Source organism: Pelodiscus sinensis, chromosome 8, assembly GCF_052426305.1.
Source record: "Pelodiscus sinensis isolate ZL-2025 chromosome 8, ASM5242630v1, whole genome shotgun sequence".
Lineage (NCBI taxonomy): Eukaryota > Metazoa > Chordata > Testudines > Trionychidae > Pelodiscus > Pelodiscus sinensis.
Window position 1 is genome coordinate 29,724,577 of NC_143059.1, and position 20,354 is coordinate 29,744,930.

At 45.5% G+C, this 20,354-nt stretch overlaps 1 protein-coding gene across 1 annotated transcript in view; it reads right to left on the reverse strand.

The window, feature by feature from the left end:
- SLC29A3 (solute carrier family 29 member 3) overlaps nucleotides 1-18,223 on the reverse strand; it is a 41,735-nt gene extending 23,512 nt beyond the window's left edge. The window contains exons 1-2 of the mRNA XM_006121491.5: nucleotides 17,647-18,223; nucleotides 14,838-15,139 (exon numbers count right to left, since the gene is read on the reverse strand). Of these exons, the coding sequence (XP_006121553.2) occupies nucleotides 14,838-15,139; nucleotides 17,647-18,094 (750 nt within the window). The 5' untranslated portion in view covers nucleotides 18,095-18,223. The remainder of the gene's footprint in view (nucleotides 1-14,837; nucleotides 15,140-17,646) is intronic.
- Nucleotides 18,224-20,354: the final 2,131 nt, after the last annotated feature.

Here is a 20,354-nt window from a genome sequence, read left to right on the forward strand (position 1 = left end):
AATGAAGATTGAAAGCCCCTGATATAAGCCCTGGTCTACACTATACAAATACGTTGATACAAGGCAGCTTGGAGTCTCAGCTCCTCTCACTGCCCCTCTTAGGTCAGTGGAAGCATTCCCGGTGAGGATGCACATCACTAACCAAAGAAGGGCAGTCTGGACATGAACTTCTGCAGTAAACAATTTGACTTAAGTTTTAGTGTAGACATGCCCTGAGTAACTTGGCTGACATTTAGGTCAATATTGGCAAGTCTGACATACAGAGGTCACACCAGGCAACAATATCAATGAGAAGAGACACAGAGAGCAATGATTACAATGAAGGCAATGTTTTTTGTGCCAACATCACAGATCAGCATTTCTATTCTGAATTCATTTTATGTGTTATTATGCTGTTAAAACACTCATTACTTTTCCCATTTTTAGAGTGCAGAATTAATTTATTTTTGATAGCTTTGCCATTTCAGCTAATAGGTAGTCTTATACGTAGGTCATCGTGGAGAAGTAGATACAGGAAGAGAGTGAGACATAAATACAGAAATCTACTATAGCAGTAGTATGAATAAACAAATCCCAAAGAAAAAGCTGTGGGAAATGGGATGTGATATAGAAGAGTAAGGTTATAAGAAAAATGTAAACTTAATTATTAAAATGTAGCCTTGTTTGCGGATTTTTTAAAGGGATGCTGTCACCATAACTATCACTCTCACATTCAGTTTTGTGAAAACAAGGTTTTATTAAACTTTAGGGCAATAGAAATAGTTTTTAGAAAATCCAATTAAAGAAGCTGGATCTCAACACTATAGTGAAGTACTCATATCACACACACACACACACACACACACACACACACACACACACACACACACACACACACACACACACACAGAGAGAGAGAGAGAGAGAGAGAGAGAGAGAGAGAGAGAGAGAGGCAGGTAAAATATGGCCCAGTAGGTCAGATATGGCCTACCAAGCTGCTGGTTACAGCCCTGGGGCCACCTGATCTGGCCCATGGGCTGCCCCGCCCAGACCCTCAGGCACAAAACAGCCAGCTGCTTCAGAGCATCCCAGTGCTGCTTTAAGCATCTAGTTGCTCATTTGAGTCTTTGCTCCTGGTGCAGAGGGGTGGGGGAGGCTTTGCAGAAACCAGTCAATGGGAGATGAGAGATTTTGCTGGGGGCGGGGCAGCGCACAAAGCCTCCCGCTCTCCCTGGTGCCAGAAACAGAGAGCCACAGGAAGCACCCAGCCATTTTGAGCAGTCTGGGACTGTGGCAGGCAGGGAGCCTGCCTCAAGGTCCTGTAAGGCTTCTGGATGGGAGTCACCTAGGTATGTGCCTCCCTGTCACAGCCTGCCTCTGGCAACCCAGCCTTTCCCTCCCCACAACTTCCTGCCCTAGGTCACCATCCAAATCCTCTGCACCCTCCCTTTCTTCCTTCCCCAGGTCACAACTCCCTCCCAAGCCTTGAACCCCCTTCTACATCCCTCCCTCAGGCCAGAATCCTCTCCTGAACCCATACCTCTTCCTGGACCCTGCCCTCCAAGCCTCTGTCTCAGATCACAACCCTCTCCTTCACCCAAACTCCCTCTCAGACGCCACACCTTCTCCTGCACCGCAGTCCCCTCTCTTCTGCACCCAACCTCCATCCCAGACCTCACATGCCCTCCATAGAAAAGTGCAGCCTTTGACCACTTACCAAGATCTTGGAGTGCCCCCCCATCAAAAATTATTGCTCACCCCTAATATAGATGCTATTTTGAATTTTACACCATAGCAGGGCCAGATGCTGTTGTTTAAGGTCCTAAAATCCTGATGGTAAAAGAGATTTAATTGCTAGCATCACTGCCAAAAGCATGCATCAAGCAAGTATAAACACTACCAAGTACTGTGCGCTGAATTTGTCAAATTCTTTCACTTTGATAACCTAAGCTGTTATTATCATAACTGATGACTGTGTTCATTTAAAACATAATACACAATCATAAACTATAGCTTTCATGAGCAAGACACGCATCCTCAGATGCGCAGAGCATGACTCTGCTCTTCAGAGGAAGTGGGTCTTGCCCATAAAAGCTCATTATACTATACATTTTTGTTAGCTCTAAGGTGCTACAGAACGACTTGTTGAATCTTTATAGCATCACTGAAGTTAGAGGTGGAAAAGATGTACAGAATTACATCAAGTCCATTCTCCAAGAACAAGGATGGCACCTCACAGAACATTTGCTACTATCCCTACCAGCCTCATGTTAAACATCTTTGAAGATCGATGAGACACAACTTTCCATAGAAGACGATTTCCCAGACTATTAAATTTTGCTGTCAGGAAATTACCATCCTCTATGCCCCGGAAATCAGCCTAATATTTTCCTTTTCCAAATGTCATGATTGCTTCTAGTCATAACTCCATTCCCCCTTAAATAACTCTTCCCCATTATTGGTGTTTACGTTCTTCTCGTATCTGTATATACCTATATTCTGCTCCTCCACTGCTCCCCTGCTTCACAGTTTAGTTATACTGTATGACTGTGTCTACACTGGCATGTTATTCTGGAAAATCAGCCACTTTTCCGGAAAAACTTGCCAGCTGTCTACACTGGCCACTTGAATTTCCGGAAAAGCACTGACGATCTAATATAAAATCATCAGTGCTTTTCCGGAAAAACTATGTTGCTCCCGTTCGGGCAAAAGTCTTTTTCCAGAAAACTGTTCCGGAAAAGGGCCAGTGTAAACAGCACAGTAGCGTTTTCCGCAAAAAAGCCCCGATAGCGAAAACGACAATCGGGGCTTTTTTGCGGAAAAGTGCATCTAGATTGGCCACGGACGCTTTTCTGGGAAAAATGTTTTTCCGGAAAAGCTTCCTGCCAATCTAGACGCGCTTTTCCGAAAATGCTTTTAACGGAAAACTTTTCCGGAAAATCATGCCAGTGTAGACGTAGCCTAAACGTTTTAGTTCTTATTGTTTCCTACTTAGCCCCATATATAGGTTTCTCTTCCTTCAGTATGGAATATGTATTGGGCTCTGATGTAGGCAGTCATGGTGTCAAAAGAAACAGGGAGGAGGTGGGTGGAAGTGGAGGGTTGTCACCTCTCCACTCTGTGATGCAATGACTACGTATGCAGCACAAAACAAGCTTTTTCCTCTTCAAAGCAAAATGAGAATGCTAAGCAGCCAGCTGGGCTGATTTCAATCACCTTTACAAAAGGAAGAAAAATACTTTTCTCCAATCTCCCATATAGTACACACCAACCCAGAAGGAATTCAAGCACCAGCATTCTAAAATATATGAGAACTGAAGTTTACAATGGAGAGGATGACCAGTATTAACTACAGCATCTTCAAACACAATACTGTGATCTTTGCCTATGTGTGATGTTATTCAAACAGAATACTGAGTACTTTAAAACAAAACACAACTGTAGCAAATGAGTCACTAGCTTCAGCAGACTCTACACTGTGCTGCCAAAATGCTTCTGCAAAGTATTTTTTATTCAGCTACAGCCTAAATTCGGCAGCACAGGCAGCTGGCTCCTGCTGGGCTAGAAAAGCAATTCAGGCCCAGGGTGGCGGCTCAAGGCACTAGAGCGTTACCTGGATCACAGGGCATGAAATTAGCAGCAGCAAGCAGGTTGGAGCCAAGAATAGTTTGCAGTTGTAAACTCATCTTTCGATAGCAGAGTTCTGCTTCTGAGGACTCTGCAGGGGAAGCGCACTATCCCCCATCCCCAGAAGTCTGGGTAGTATCAGCTTCAAAGCAGGCAACACTGGAACACCTGGTAGCAAGGGAGCCAACATCATGCCACTTGCCTCACGGGAGGATTCATGCCCCTAGTGACCTGAACCAGACTCCTTTTAAATGTGACACACAGAAATGAGCATCCTAATAAAAAGCAATGATGGGCCTCAGACTAAAGCACAGGACTGGGAGTCAAGGAAACCTGGGTTCTCCACCCATCTTTGCCACTGCAAGTTAGTTAACCTTTCTGTGCTGCAGTCCCTCCATCTGAAAAACAATACCTCTTTCTCTGTCAGGCATGGTATAAAGCTTAATTTAGGTTTTATGGTGCTTTGAAATCCTCAGCTAAAAGTCAGTGTACACTAAATACCAAACAGAAACCTTTATCTGTGGGTTACAGGCTTGACTCTAGCCCATAATCCTGATGCCTTAAAATTCAATGGCCAAGAGTTCTATAACAGTGCCCGAATGACAACTATAGGAATTATTGGGTTCTCAGCACTTTTGAAAGATCAGTCCATTTTGTTTAGGTGACTACATTCAAATTTACTAGCCTAGCTTTAGGCGCCCAAGTGTTGAAAATGTTGCACCACATAGCCAGAAGGGGAATTCCTCCCTGACATCCTTCCTACAAGAGAGGTGGGATTTTAAGGCTTCAGGGCAGTAGATGGGTAGAAACCAAAGGTCACTACCATCTGAGGATGACTGGTGGTATTGTGGGCTAGATTTTATGGTCTCAATTTAATTCCATAATTAACAAAGTCTGGCAATCACATTTTGCATTCATTACAATCTCAACAGACACACAAGAATAGAATGGGCACAGAAACTGGACCACCTCTTCCAACTTCACAGAAATTTTCTCCAAGTCAAGAGGACAGCACAAGGTGAAACACTGAAAGCCTGAATGGCTGCTGACCATGCTATGTTTATTCTGTAGATAGAGGATTTCATCCTTCCAGTCTGGCAAGCCACCACCATTCATAGGCAACAAAATTCGCTCAGAGTGGGATTTTCAAAAGTGATTGAGAAGCACAAATCCAGTTGCTTCTCAATAGGGTTAATAATTTAGGTGCATGACTAGCAGATTTTGAAAGTCTCACTAGTGTTAAAAAAAATCTATTTCCTTTTTCCAATTTAACCCTCCTGCAATCTGGTGTGGTTGAATGCTGCAGAGAGGAAGGTTTTTCAGGCAAATTTAAAGTCATCAGCAATAAAGTTGCAACCACATGACCCTCGTTTTTTTTCTATAGAAACCTCGTCCACATGAATGAGTTAGTCACCCCTAAGTGTCTAATAAACCATGACATAAGCACTTACTCTGATACCCAGGGTTTATTATTTAAAGAGTTTTATAAACTGAAACATTGACCATACAAGAAATTAAAACCAAAATTAAGTTAGTCAAAGTGGGAGGAGCTAGATTTCCATGAGCACCTTTTCTGCTATTTTTCCAAGCTCAGTTTCACTTCTCAGCACATAGGCTGTAATACCTAAGAGGTCGCTAACCATCACTGGTGAGTAGCAAACTCGCTCCTATTCCTTGTGTACATGCAGCAGCTAAAATGAATTTGCTCAACCTCTTTGCCTCCTCAGACACCATAAAACTCCCCATAAAATGCTGCACTAATTCCTAAAGCGTTGCAAGGACTAGTGCACAGTATTCTAGGGAAGAATCTTGGGAAAGCCATTTGCAAATGACTACACATATTTACTTATAGGCATATCTATTGCAAGCACATATGGGTTCACAGTGTGAAAGGGAGAAAAATGTTGCTATTTTGGTGTGAGCATATTAGGTCATTTCATTATAACCTCTGAATGAAAGTAACAAAGGTGTTTGCTTTTCTGGAAATTTAGATTATAAATTTAAATACTGAAATTAATTTTTTTAATCATTTTTGAATGGACTCAATTTCCATGACATAGTGATGGAGCAACACAACTTTATGATGTGAAGCCTTGGAAACCCAACTCTCCACTGCAAAGAAGTTACACAAATTGACTTTTTTTTTGTTTTCAATTTTCTTGTGAATCCCACTGGCATGAGGTATACCACTGCTTCAACAGCGAGTTAACTAAAATATCCATTCCCCATAATGTAGAATATAAATTCTGATATTGGTACATCACCACGGAAGTAAACGAAACCAAACCAGGGTCACTTCTGTGCTACTGAATACACAGTAGTGAGGAAGGACCTCAATATTTCCTACATGAAGAACAAAATGTGAAATAAATACATGATCTTCAAGCTAAATAGTGGGCTGTGCCCTCCTATTAGGAATACTCTGTTTTTTAAAAGGGCTGAGTAGCAGTTTTCAGGAAGACTAAAACATACAGTCATTTTCATTCTAACTAATTGCTTTCTTTAAATTTCCAATTAACTGATACCTATAAGGAAGCTAAAGGTGATTTTACTTCCTCTCTGAGCTTCTCCTTCCATGCCCTCCCTGCTCTCCATCAGAAAGCCTTCCCACACAAGAGCTCAATGCACCAATATCTTCTGGGGCCAAGAAGGCATCAGCAGATAACTCTATTGGAGAAGCTGTGAATGGCACTGAGCTGACTACTGGATAAACCTGGATCTTAAAAGCACCAATACAATTTCTTCTTTCCAAAGCCACCTAAGAAAGAATGAGCAGATTTCACATGGGGATATTTAGAAGCCTGTATAATAAGTTGTTGATTTCAGTCCATTTCCTAGTGGACAGAGGCCCGCTTCAGAAAAAATGCAACTACTCTTTCCTTGGCAGAGAGATCATGGACATGGTGACTGAATTACCCTCTCATCCCTAGAAGACTGGTTCTTCCAAATCAGGGATAAAGATATGATCTTATGGGTGGAGCACAGATTGGGAAAGCTTCCTGTGCTCCTGCCTTTGCTATATCTGCTGTGTGGATAAGTAGATGATTCAGGCTTGGCAAGTCAGCTTCATTAATACTACATTATTAATTTTAAAAAGTAAGATAATTCCAATGAAGACTAAAAGACACCAGTTCATCCATGGGGCTCTACAGATGAGCCTTGCCTTAAAAGTAGCGAAGATCAATTTGTGAAGAAACACTAACCCAGCAGTTCTCAACCTTTCCAGGCTACTGCACCCCTTTCAGGAGTCTGAAGTTTGAGCCCTGTCACTTCATAGTGAACCATGTAACTTTAGCTTTTGCATGGAGACCCAGGCAACTGCCCTGTTTACCACCCTCTAATGCCGGCCCTTCAGGTTCACAACCCCCAAGTTGAGAATCTCATCTAGATGAGTTGGCAAACCCCCTAGAAGACCTCTACACATCCCTGGATGAGAACCACTGCCCTAACCCACCCAAAATGAGAAAATAAGATGTAAAGAAGGATGTGTCCCTCAAATGAACTCACAAAATGTTCAGCTGAAAAGTCCTAAGCCACAGTACAAATACATAGTGCATTTTTTTCTCCTTTGGAAAAGTCCTGTCATCTGCTTTCAGAAATGGCTCCATGGGTGTCCAGTGGCTAAGGCAAGGGAAGGCTCTGCCTTCTCAAAGTGCCAGCCTGGCCACGCGCGCATTCCACCCCCACAGCACCTACTATAGGCGTTCTGGGGGCAGAGTGTTGCTGTCCCCAGCACCTGCCCTCCTGGTGCTCCTGGCCAGGGAGGCTGGAACCATCTCCTCTCCTCTCCTAATGCTCCAGGAGCTGTGCTGTGCGCATGCTCCCCTACCCTATATTCCCCTCCACAGTGCTCCAGGGAGACTGAGGAGCACTTGGCACACTGCCCTGCCTCCTCCCCTACCCAGGGGTCTCAGAAAAGGGGGTGGGGCTGTAGGTGAGGCTGGAGGTGCTGCACCAACCACCCATGAATGGCTCACCTCCTTACTCCATTTCTTCCCTCTCAACGTGATAGGAGTACACTATGACCTAATGTGGCAGCACGATATTAAACACTGGAGCAAAAGAGGGAAGACAGAAGCAATATATAGCAATTTTTTATTTGAAAAATTAATTAAAATAGGCTTGGATGGGAACTCTCATGTGGAATGAAAACTGGCTAAGTGACCATAATAAAAGATTAGTAACTGGCAACGTGACAAGTTGGGAGGAGGTGTATAGAGTGCCACCTGAGTGATCATATTAGATCAGATCTTTTTTTAACATCTTGATTAATGCACTGAAAGACAAGAGTAAACAGCATGTTAATGAAATTCACAGATAATACCGAGTTGGGAGATGTTGCAAATACTACTGAGGAGAAAAATTACAAAGAAGGCTTTAGATTAGAAACATGGGCACAAGATAACAAAATGGAATTTTATTCAGGAAAATGCAGACTGATATATCTGTCACTTGGTGTTGCACTGTGCCAGGTTGGGGGTGGGCAAGAATTTTTGATGAGGGGGTCAATCTAAGATTTTGGAATGTGGTCCAGGACCACACTCTTCCATGCTATTCATGGAGGAGGTGCGGGGTCTGAGATGGAGTTGAGTGCAGAAGGAATCTTGGGGTAAGAGACATGTGTGGTCTGGGAGGGAGTTTGGATGAAGGAGGCAGTTATGACCTGGGGCAAGGGCTTGAGGTGCAGGGGTTTGGGTTGTGACCTGGGGCAGGGGACTGGGATGCAGGAGGAAGTACCGGGGTTTGGGTTGTGATGTAGGGCGGGGGATTGGGGGACTGGGATGCAGGAGGGAGTACCAGGGTTTGGGTTGTGATGTAGGGCGGGGGATTGGGGGACTGGGATGTAGGAGGGAGTACCAGGGTTTGGGTTGTGATGTAGGGCGGGGGATTGGGGGACTGGGATGCAGGAGGGAGTACCAGGGTTTGGGTTGTGATGTAGGGCGGGGGATTGGGGGACTGGGATGTAGGAGGGAGTACCAGGGTTTGGGTTGTGATGTAGGGCGGGGGATTGGGTGAAGGATCTGGGAAAGGGTATGGGTTCAGGAGAGGGACAGAGGTTTTGGGTTATGTGGGGTGGTGGTGGATTGAGGGAGGGAGGGGCTGGAGTGCCAGAGGCAGGTTCTGAATGGGAGACTTACCTGGGTGACTCCCAGCCAGCAGCCCAGGCAGCCTCCCTGACAGCCCTGCCCCTGCATAGGCTGCAAAGGCCATGTGCATGTGTGAATAAGAACCTGAAGGGTGGGGAGAATGGTGCTTCACATGTTGCCTGTTCTTCAAACAGGCAGCTCCGGTTGGCCAGAAACCGGCCAATGAGATTGTGCTAGAGGCGGGGATAATGTATGAAGCCTCTCCACACTTGCCCTCCCCACCCCAGCTGTGAAACACAAACAGCCCATAAGCTGCTTTTCTGAGCAGCATTCAGGGGCAGGGCAAGCAGGGAGTCTGCCTAAGGCTTCTCACTATGTTCGCGGGCCACATCTGGTGGCTTGGCGGGCCAGATGCAGCCCACTGGCCCTATTTTCCCCAGGCATATGGTAGGTGCTGTGTGACCACAAAGGACCCCCTAACCCTTGCATCAGAGTTTATAATCCAATGCTCTGATCTTCAATCTGATTTACATAGGCATCCCCTAATCTTCCTATGTACCTGTATACTTCTGTGGCCCTCACGATCACTGTAACCAAATGCCTCTTAAAGGGGAAAGTGTTCTTTCCCCCACACCCCAGCCACTAAGAAGCAGACTTAGCAGGTTTTAAAATGAACAGATGAATGAATGAATGAATGAATGAATGTACTATTCTGGGAAAATTATGACAAAGAAATAGGTCTTTCTCTTGTATCTGAAGGCAAGAAACTTGCATAGAATCCCCGTGAGGTGAATGAGGCTGTGCCCATATAGATAAGATTGCAGAATCAGGACCTAATATGTAGTAAGAATTGCAACAAACAATAAGAGGAAGAGAGGAATGATATGGGTAATAACAATTAGACCACTCTTTTATGCAGACAACTTACATGCACAATGGCATGGCTCATCTGGAAATATTTGGTTGTTTTGCTCCCTATTAATTAAAAGCATCTATTCCCATTGTGCTGCAGTCATGTCAATGTTAGTCTTGAAGTGAGTTTTCATGATCATCTCAAGAAGAACTTTTCCCCACATGGCAGATGACATGTAAGAAGCCACACAGACAAAGGAAGAATTGGACAAAAAGGTGTTCAAGGCGTTGGAGGAGCAGAAGGCAATGGAATACTAAACAGATTAGAAAAGAGTAGGGATGTTAGATATCGTGTAGTTGAATAGTCGTATGACTGCATGAAATCTTAGCAGTTACACAACTATTTGATAGTTCCCAGGGGCAGAGCTGGCAGCTAATGCGCTCCCGGTCCCACTCTCAAGGAGCTCCCTGCCACCTCACGCTGCTGCCTCTGTATCAAAAGGCAGCAGCACGGGGTACCAAGCGGGAGCTGGTTCACCATGGCAGTCAGTTTAGAAACCAGCTCCCCATGCAGACCGGTTGCCTGCCACCCTAGATTTCTGCCTCTGATACAGAGGGAGCAGTGCTGGGTGGCATCAGCACCTGTCCATGGAGGAGATCCAAGCTCCCCAAGAACAGAGGCTGGTCCGCAGCAGCAGACTCTGTCTGTAGGGAGCTGCTGCCATGGACCAGCCTTTGTCCGTGGCGGGCCCAGGCTCACTGCAGACAGAGGCTGCTCCATGGGTGCTGAAGCAGCCTCTGTTCGTGGGGCGCTCGGACCTCCCATGGACAGGAGGTGCTACTGCTGACCCTCTGTCTGCTGCAGGCACAGGCCATTGCAGAAAGAGGCTGCTTCATGGCAGCCTCTGTTTCCCCTCTGATAGACGCAGCAGAATGGGGGGCAGGGCAGGCAGTACCACGGAGCTGGTTCTGGGGGAAACTGGCTGTTAAGCCAGCTCCCCCCATCATGAGCTCATGCCTGCCCTGCGCCCCCTCGCTGCCTCGAGTGCGCGGAGCCAGCACACATAGGGAGCCTACTAGAAAGCTAGCTTCCTATGCGTATAGGCTCCAGCCTGCCCTCCTCATCCTCCACACTGATGCCTCTCTATCAGTGGCAGCAGCGGGGGGTGGGAGGGCAAGCAGATATGGTGCTCATGGGGAGCCTGCTTAAAGCCAACTCCTCACAGTCTCTGGCTCTCGCTCCCCGCCCCTTACTGCCTCTGATACAGAGGCTGTAGGGGAAAGGTGGCATGAAGTAGACAAGATTAATCAATAAGCCAAGGCTTATAAGTTGATTGTGTAATCAACTACATGTTAACATCCCTAGTAATGAGGGCCTCAAAAGATGAAACTAGGAAGCTTGACTTTGATGTGGTGGAAAATAAGAAGCTAGTGGAGGGATCTGAAGTAAGTGATGATATATTCAGAGTGAAGGGCAAAGAAAATCTCAGAAGTTATGTTTTGTAAGAATGAGGATGGCGTGATGCGAGTGCCACAAAGGAGGAGTTTACAATTATCAAGATGGCACATGACAAGGGCCAGAAAGTTTCAGCCTAGAAGTTGCTACCTTTGAGCAGTTAGCAAAGAGATCCATATATAATTTGTATGTTTTTTTACTAAACGTAGGCAGTGGTTTGGGATGGAAATCACATAAATCATTATGTTTATAAGACATTTAGTAATCGATGGGGTGTAGACAGATATGTGTTTTCTACCTGAAGAAACCAAGAAGGAGCAGAATACATACAGGCAGTCCCCGGGTTACGTACAAGATAGGGACTATAGGTCTGTTCTTAAGTTGAATTTGTATGTAAGTCGGAACTGGCTCCAGATTCAGCTGCTGCCACTGAAACTGACCAGGGGCTGACTACAGGAAGCCGGAGGCAGAGTTGCTCTGCCCCCAGCTTCCTGGAATCAGCCTGATCAGTTTCAACAGCTGCTGAATCTGGAGCCTGGGACAGAACAGCTGGGGCGCTGCCCGGTAGGTTCCCACAGGACCAACCCGGCAGCACCCCAGCTGCTCTACCCGAGGCGTCCCGCAACAAAAGTCTGGTCTGCTGGGGGGGGGGGGGGAGGGGGGGCGGAGCACTAGCTGCGCCGCCTCCCCCCCAGCAGACCAGAGAGACCCGAGCAAAGCCGCACAGGCGGAGGGACCCCGCCGCCCGTGTGGCTTTGCTCCTTTGCCCCCGAGCAAAGCCGCACAGGCGGCGGGATGCCACCTGTGCGGCTTTGCTCCTGTCTCCCTGTTCTGCTGGGGGGGGGGTCCAGAAAAGCCGCTGGACCCCCCCAGCAGACCAGGGACACCCGAGCAAAGCCGCCCAGGCGGCGGGGGTCCCGCTGCCTGGGCGGCTTTGCTCCCGGGCAAACGAGCAAAGCTGCCCAGGCGGCGGCTTTGCTCAGGTGTCCCTGGTCTGCTGGGGGGTCCAGCGGCTTTGCTGGACACCCCCAGCAGAACAGGGAGACCGAGAAAAGCTCCGTTCGTAAGTGCGGATCCGACGTAAGTCGGAGCCGCGTAAGTCGGGGACTGCCTGTAGTTCCTCAGCCATCACAAGCTGTAGGTGGGTTACAGAGACTTTCAGATTTTCAGGACTGCTCTGCCTCAGGAGAGTTTCTCTTGCCAACATTGCTTTTGGAAAGCTACATTCAAAAGGAGAATTGGCATGATTTCTTTTTAGGGTAAATAAATGATCTGACTGCAGGTGCTTGTCTTGTGAAGCCAGGTGTGTTTGTGTTCACCCACAGGAGCTTTCAGATAGGGGCATCAGAGTAGCACCTCTTGCAAGGAACTGAAGAATCCAGCAGCAATGAGAAGTGAAGGAGCAAGGAATTAAGAAGAAAAATGCAATGCAAAACACGAAGCCGCTGAGCATTCATCCTCCAATGGCAAGTTTGCTTTTAAAGGTTTGGACCATGAATCGAAAGATGACAAGTTTCTCATCTCACATGCCAAAAGCCAGAGGCTTATTGCTGTAGCAGGTACTACAGTCACACGTGCCAGCACTTGGGGAAAAGCTGTACTGCATCATAAGGTAGTCTGCAGAATTGTAAATAACAAGACCTGGAGTAGGTTTCCCATCATAGAAGTTTTGCTATCATTGTCATTTTCAAAGTCCTGCTGTCATGCTTCCTTTTGCCTCTTATATACATGCTTCATCACTAGGTGCACAGGGGGAAGATGCTGAAAACAGCACAATGTCTCTTTAGAAGGCCATGTTAGTACTTATTTTGTCTCCAGAAAAGTAGACAGACACCTTGTGCCTCTTAGTCTTCCCTGTGCACAATGAAACATCTGATATAGCCAAACTGACTATAAAGTGTCTATTCCAAATAGAGCCAGAGCTAAATAGTGAAGCAGCAATCCAGCTACAAACTGCAGTCCAAACAGATGTTAATTTTACCTGATGAAGTTGATCTGAGGAAGCTCAGTTGGCTTTGGATTTCTCAAGGTATGAAAGCCCTGAACAAGATGTTGCTACATTGAATACAAACTGACCATTATAAGGTAATCCCCTGCATAGTCAGTGAGACGTGGAGGGGACGACAGACTCACCAGGCCCTTGGGCAAGGTCGGGGTGGGAGGGTTCCAGCTCCGTGCTCCTGTAAAGGGTGGGGTCTCAGCCAGAAGAGGAAGGGTTGGAGCAGCCAGTTCTTAGCATGCTGCACTGCGCCCTCCTCTCTCCTTTTCTCTGCCAGCCTCAGAGCTGTCCCAAGCACACCATGAGAGGTTCCAGTGGCAATTTAAAGGTCCCAGGGCTCCAGCTGCTGCATAAATAGTGGCAGCTGGAAGCCTTGTGTTGTCCCCTCCTTCCCGGGGGCTGAGAAGTATACTCGCAACTGTAAATGTCATTATTTTGTGACATCTTAATCAGGAGTGAGCTTGTCACCAGTATTCCTAATTCTCAAAGTTACGAAGAGCAGGAAGTTTATTCCATATTCCACCATGTCTTCTCTCACAGCAAAGAATTATTTTTACTTATTTTTGTTACAGTTACTCAGCAACAAGAGTTACCTTTCCACTCTCCCCCCTTTTTGACCTAGCAGACAGGTTAGGAAATTTCTGGTTTTGACTGATTGAAGCTATTTGTGAAAATTGGTTTCTTAGAAGAAGTGTGCATGTCTCCATAAGGAAACCACATACAGATGCAGCAACTATTCAATAGGACCTAGGTATAGCAACAAATAATGATCACTGAACATTGCAGTATTAGATGCTACCAGACCTATACACCTAACTATGAACATAACTATTGACAAAGTGGTTTCCTCTAGTTCTGAATTTAATCGTTTTGGTGCTGAATTGTCTTTTGGAAAGCAATACACAGTGAAGGGAGAAGGGAAATGAAAGTTCATTTTTGGGAGGAAATGGAGGAATGTAGTGAACAACTCCAAATCCAACAATCCCTGGCTATTAGAACTTATGACATGAGCTTTTGCACTGAAATTGAAACACTCAATCAACTCTGTTTAATTAAACAGAGTGAATGAAAAACACACTAAGAGTTGAAGCTGAAAGTGTATTTTGAGTTTAGCTAAAAACCCAAAATACTATTTGACTCAACTCACATTTTATGCCATAAAAAATGTGAAATGGTCTGCAAATGAGTATTTATGAGATCCAGAATTTTTCAAGGTCATATAATCTGTCTCTCATTAACTCTTTCCTCATCAGAATTACACCACACCCCAACTTCACTTAAAATTTGCAAAAATATATGCAAATGCCAAAACATATTAAATTCATAGGCTATTGTTGGAGATAGATTATTTGAATAAAAATAAGAGTTTACTTTTAACATATTAAAAAAATCATAAGTGAACTTCAAGTAAAAGTTCTAAACATAACATTTAGAATTATTTTTGTTTTTAGCAAACTTTACAAAACATAATAAAAAGCCCTGTATCCCCAACAGATACAGCATCAAAACTTCAGGGGAATTTGTTTCTTTTCTCCGAAGTGCAAAGGGGATGGAGGGAAAGAAGTAAAGTTTATGATGATAATAACTAGTTAGTTTCAACCTTTAATTACAGAGCAGCTATTACCACTCCCTAGTTCTGAGTGACTAACAGGCCCATTTTAGAGAACACAACTGCAGTTCAAACTATATGAAAGCAGAAGTCTGCTGCCTCAACCTCAGTGCCTAGTATTTCTGTTAACCATTACCATGATTAAAGTACAGAGAATCCAGTCACGCTGGGCTTAAAGGCTGATGCAAGCACTAGCACAGACATCAAGTGGGAACCTATTATACTCACACGGAGATCGGAGACTCCATCTCCCTCCGGATCCTCACGATTGGAGCAGTTCTGAAGTTTATATATCCAGTATTGTTTTGCTGTGATGAAAAAGTTCCAAGGCAACAGAGAGCCAATACCCAGGATGAAAAAAATAACATAGGCAGCATTTAAGCGATCTTTAGGCTTGTGCAGAATGTATCTGTTCCCCACTGGCTCCTCAATCAGAGGCTCTTCTTCTTGGTAAGAGGTATTCACTGGTTTATATGTGGAGTTTGCACTGTGTTGAAGTCTTTCATCTCCATCTTCCAAGTCAACAGCCACTTTAAGGGAAAAGCAAAAAGAGGAATTATTGTATATGATAAAATTCTACACCAGCTGGATGAAATATCTCAAGAAGCCAAGAAACACAAGGCACACATTTCCTGTCAGCTTGTAGAAGAAGGCATACCAGTGTTCTCTTTCAGTCCATAGAAAAAGGAGGGCAGTGCATGCTAAAGAGAAAGCAGGATGAGATTGGGAACCAGGAACACTTATGTGCCAACAATTAATTTACCAAGCGGGCTTGGGCAAAACAATTAAATTCTGTGTTCACTTTCCCATCCATGCAGTGGGGAAACATAGATATTTTGAAGGTCAATGGGTCAGTACATATGCTGCTGGCAAAGAACAGAGATGCTATTACAGAGTCAGGTACAGGTTGAACCTCTCTAGTCCGGCACCCATGGGACCTGACTGGTGCCAAACCAGGGGATTTGCCAAACCACGGAAGGACAACAGTGTCTAGCAACATTACCAACACTTCCACGGCTTACCAGGCTCTTAGAAGACATTTAGAGGTAAATTAGAGCTCACTAACAGCAGAGAACACTGAGAGCCAGGACTGGAGGCTGTAAACAAACTTTATAGGACCATGGGAAACTTGACCACACCCATAAGTGGACATCCAGCTAACTAAAATCATGCCAGGCCATGGATGTTGCCAGACTAGAGAGTGCTGGACTGGAGAGGTTTAACCCAGAGTATGATAAAGGAGAGACATGGTCACTGACCACACACAGTGAACAGGAGCTACAACAAAAGTTGGTGATGGTGGAAACAATGGGACAAAGACCCAGATGAGACACTGAAGGGATATGATGCAATGTATGAGGGGTTTCAGGCACAATGTTCTGCTCACTGGCACAAGAGCAGATCTAAAGGAAATCAGAAAAAGCACTGGGCCAACTACACTAACTCCAACAGAAGTACAGAAAGAACTGTCATGCAATCAGACAGGTCCACCTATGGCAATATGTAGGGCATGTCTGGTGGAGTCCCAATAAGCGCCTTGCTTTAATGTCAATGCTTCCATCATAAACCCTCATCATATAGAACACAAACATCTTCCATGCCCTATACAAGGGGCTTCAGAGGGGTAGCTGAGTTAGTCTTTAAAGTGCTACCAGACTATTTGTTGTTTTTTAAGTTTACCCTGTACAGACTAACAAAACATGTAGATGGTATCATGAGCTTTCATGGGCACAACCCACTTCTTCAGATGACCAGAGTGTTGGATGTCCAGAACCCATCTGAAGAAGTGGGCTCTGCCCACTAAAACTCATGATACCATCTACATGTTTTGTTAATCTTTAAAGGGCTCCCAGACTATTGGTTGCTTTTTAAGTTTATACAAGGGGCATCAGCCTGTGCCTATCCTTAGAACCAAGGTAAAAATGAAATCTGATGGGTCACTTCTTTGGTATTTTATAACTTAAAGTACTTTAAGACAGGCTTACACTCAAAATACTGCATCAGCACAATCGCACCAATGCGCTGCAGCGCTTTAATGAAGCCGCTCTTATAGTGCTCCTATACCAGCAGTTAATCCACCTCTGGAGGCAGCAACTATGTCAATGAGCTATGCTCTCCCACCTACATGGCCCTGTCTACACAGGGGCTGTGTCTAGACTTGCCAGTTTTTCCGGAAAATCAGCCGCTTTTCCAGAAAAACTTGCCAGATGTCTACACTGGCCGCTTGAATTTCCGCAAAAGCACTGACTTCCTACTGTAAGAAATCAGCGCTTCTTGAGGAAATGCTACGCTGCTCCCATTCAGGCAAAAGTCCTTTTGCACAAAAGGGCCAGTGTAGTCAGCTCAGATTTGTTTTCCGCAAAAAAGCCCCGATTGCGAAAATGGCGATTGGGGCTTTTTTGCGGAAAAGTGCATCTAGATTGGCACAGACGCTTTTCCGCAAAAAGTGCTTTTGCGGAAAAGCGTCCGTGCCAATCTAGACGCTCTTTTCCGCAAATGCTTTTAACGGAAAACTTTTCCATTAAAAGCATTTCCGGAAAATCATGCTAATCTAGACATAGCCAGAGAGTTAGGTGGCTATAAGTAAGCTGCTCAGGGGGAGCAGATTTGTGAGGCAACAGTCCTCACCCAATGTAAGGTAGAGGCCTAGAATAGACACTAGCACTGCCCTCACCTTTGTGTGGCACAGCTCTTAAATCGCAAACCTGAGCAGCCCTTCAGCAACCCAGGTCCCATTCAGCACCGCTGCTGGCGGCTCATTTGCTACCTTGAGCCTCACACAAGGCAAACGGGCCCTAGGGGGGGTGGCCTCCCCCAGCTTCGCTTGCCTGGCGGGGTAGTGGCCTGTTCAGCTCGGCCCTGGAGCTCCCCAAAGCAGCAGACACGCGTAGCTCAGCCCTGAGCCTGTTAGCCCCTCCCGAGCTCAGCCCCGGGCGCCCGGCAGCCAGGGGCGGCCCGCCTCGGCCAGGGAAGAGGCAGCCGGCTAGGCAGGCCCCCCGCGGCCCCAGAGGAGCTACCGGCGGCAGCAGCCACTCACTGTTGCCGCTGTGAGGCTCCAGCCCCGCTCGGGACAGCAACGACTCCAAGACCGGGGATCGCAGCGGGGCCTGGCCGGGCCAGGGCTGCACCGCGCCGGCTCTACGCCGCCCCCCGGGTCTGGCTTCCCAGGCCCGGCCTCCAGCACCGCCCCGACCGGGGGATGTGGCGCTCGGCCCTGCCTGGGGGCGGGCTGGGCCGGCCTCCCTTCCTCTGCTGTTCCTCGCTCCGGCCCCGCTCGCAGGCCGCAGGAGGAGGGGGGCCCCGGTCGAGCAGTGGGGCAAGCCCCCCCGATGTTTAACATGGGCGTAGTTTGGGGGGGAGCGGGTAACGCTTCTAGCGTTGGTGCACTCCTGGAAGGCAATTCGGATTAAGGTGAACTGTGGTCTTGTGTCTGAATAATTCCTCCCTGTAGACACGCTCAGTGCAGACTGTGCAATTTGCGCCATAAATTCCAACTACCGGATTAAAATGGGAACACGGTGTAATCAGCCTGCAGGAAGAGCATCCACATGGAGTTGTACAGAAATTCTTATTCCAGAGACGCTATTCCTGAATATCTCCACCTGTGAAAAGCCCCAGTGACTCACATCCCTCAGAGTCAGCCCCAAATGGGGTATCAACACATCCTGGATTTGAATGCTTGTATCTGGTACCTGACACCCACCATCCATTGAAGAGATATTTGTAAAAATGGGATCGGATACTGTTTATATGTTTGCCTGAAGGGACACATACTTAGCTGCCACAAATAAAACACACTGTTCTGCTAGCCTTTAAAATTAAGTGTTGTCCTTTATTTTTCATAGTGGTCCTTAATAACCATGAAAGGTAGATAGCTACCCTGGTACTGATCGAATGTTAGGGACAAACACCCAAAACACAGCTACGTCTACACTGGCAGCTTCTTGTGCAAGAACTCTTTTGCGGAAGAGATCTTGTGCAAAAACTCTTCCACAAGAGAGCGTCTACACTGGCATGTGCTTTTACGGAAGAGATGTGCTTTTCTGCAAGAGCATCCATGCCAGTGTAGACACTCGCTTACACAAGAAAGTTCTGCCATAGGGCTTTCTTGAGCAAGAAATTCATGTTTACTGTCTGCACTGGCCTCTTCTGGAAGAGCTCTTGTGCAAAAGGGCTTCTTCCTGAGCGGGAGTGTCAGAGTTCTGGCGCAAGAAGCCCTGATTTTATACATTAGAACGTCAGTTTACATGCACAAGAACATGTGGCCAGTGTAGACAGGCAGCAAGTTTTTGCGCAAGAGCAGCCGCTTTTGCACGAGATCGCGCCTGTGTAGACACAACCAAAAGGTAAAAGGAAAAACCAAAGTTGTGATTTCTTATGGGCATCAAAAAGCTTAGGATACTTATGCAAAAATAGTGGTGTTCCCCTTAATGTCCTGATCAAATTGCAGTGCATGTATTACGTTCTGCCTCTCTGAATACCCTGACATTTTAATTAGATATGATATTAGTCACTTCCTGTCCTAACCAACTGTGCAATGTTGCTTATTCACAACTGTTAACATTCTACATTCCACAACAGGTTGGTAGACAAAGTGATCCCATTATTTAGTTTGTACATTAATATGTAATGTTCTTTGGAATTGTTCAAGAGGAAAGGCACTATAGAAATGTAAAAATATTATTTGCAAAACAAAATTCCCATTGTTTTTATTACTTTCTTCCCTGTTTCCATCTACTGTGTTCTGCTGCTTGTTTTAGTTTTCTACTTCTTCCTCTTTCAGGGTAAGAATCTTATTTGTTTCAAAGTTCACTTGTTGTCCACATAGTTGGGAAATATAGAAAGATAATTGTCCACTGCCCTTTGTCTGTGGAATAGAGCATTATTTATTTAGTTACAACCCCGAGGCCCTGTGTGTGCTAAGCACTATATAGATATAAAGCAATGTTTCTCAACCAGTGGTACAAGTACCCTTAGGGATACTTGAGAGAAGTCTGGGGGGGTTGTCAACACAACTGAAATTTTGAGAAAACCAAATTTTTGTTTTAAGTTTTACAGCGCTTTATTATTTTTGTACTTTTTACACCCAATCATGTCATTGCTCGCCCAGCAATGTTGTTTAAACAAATGTGTTGCAATGGTAGAAAACATTTTTGTGTGTCTGAAAACTGTAGGTACTGGGGGTATTTATAATTTTTTTAAAGGAGCACTTTATAAAAAAAGATGAGACGCACTGATATAGAACATGAGAAATTCCTCTGTCCCAAAGAGCTTACTCTCTACAGAACTAAATTTGCAAAGATTTACACTCATGCTTGCCTTTACTTACTCTGATTACTTAACCGCAAAAGACCAACAAAGGATAGAAAAGGAAATGGAGTCATAGAGGAGTGAAACAAAGCCAGTTGTAATTTCTTTATAGGTTGTGACTGTATACACACAATCCTGGCTCCATTGACATCAGTGGAAATTTTGCCCATGGGGCCAAGATTTTGCCTATCATGTTAAAGGTCAGAATTTAAATCTAAAGTCACGACAGCAAACTCTGCACGTGCTTAACTTTACATGTGGATGTGATGTAATATTCCATATAGTTTATGATTTGAATGTCATAACTCAGTGATGCAAGATGGTTCATGAACATGTCACTGGAAAGATTGTAATGTACTGAATGGCTGCATCTAGACAGGCAAGTTTTTCCGCAAAAGCAGCTGCTTTTGCGGAAAAACTTGCCAGCTGTCTACA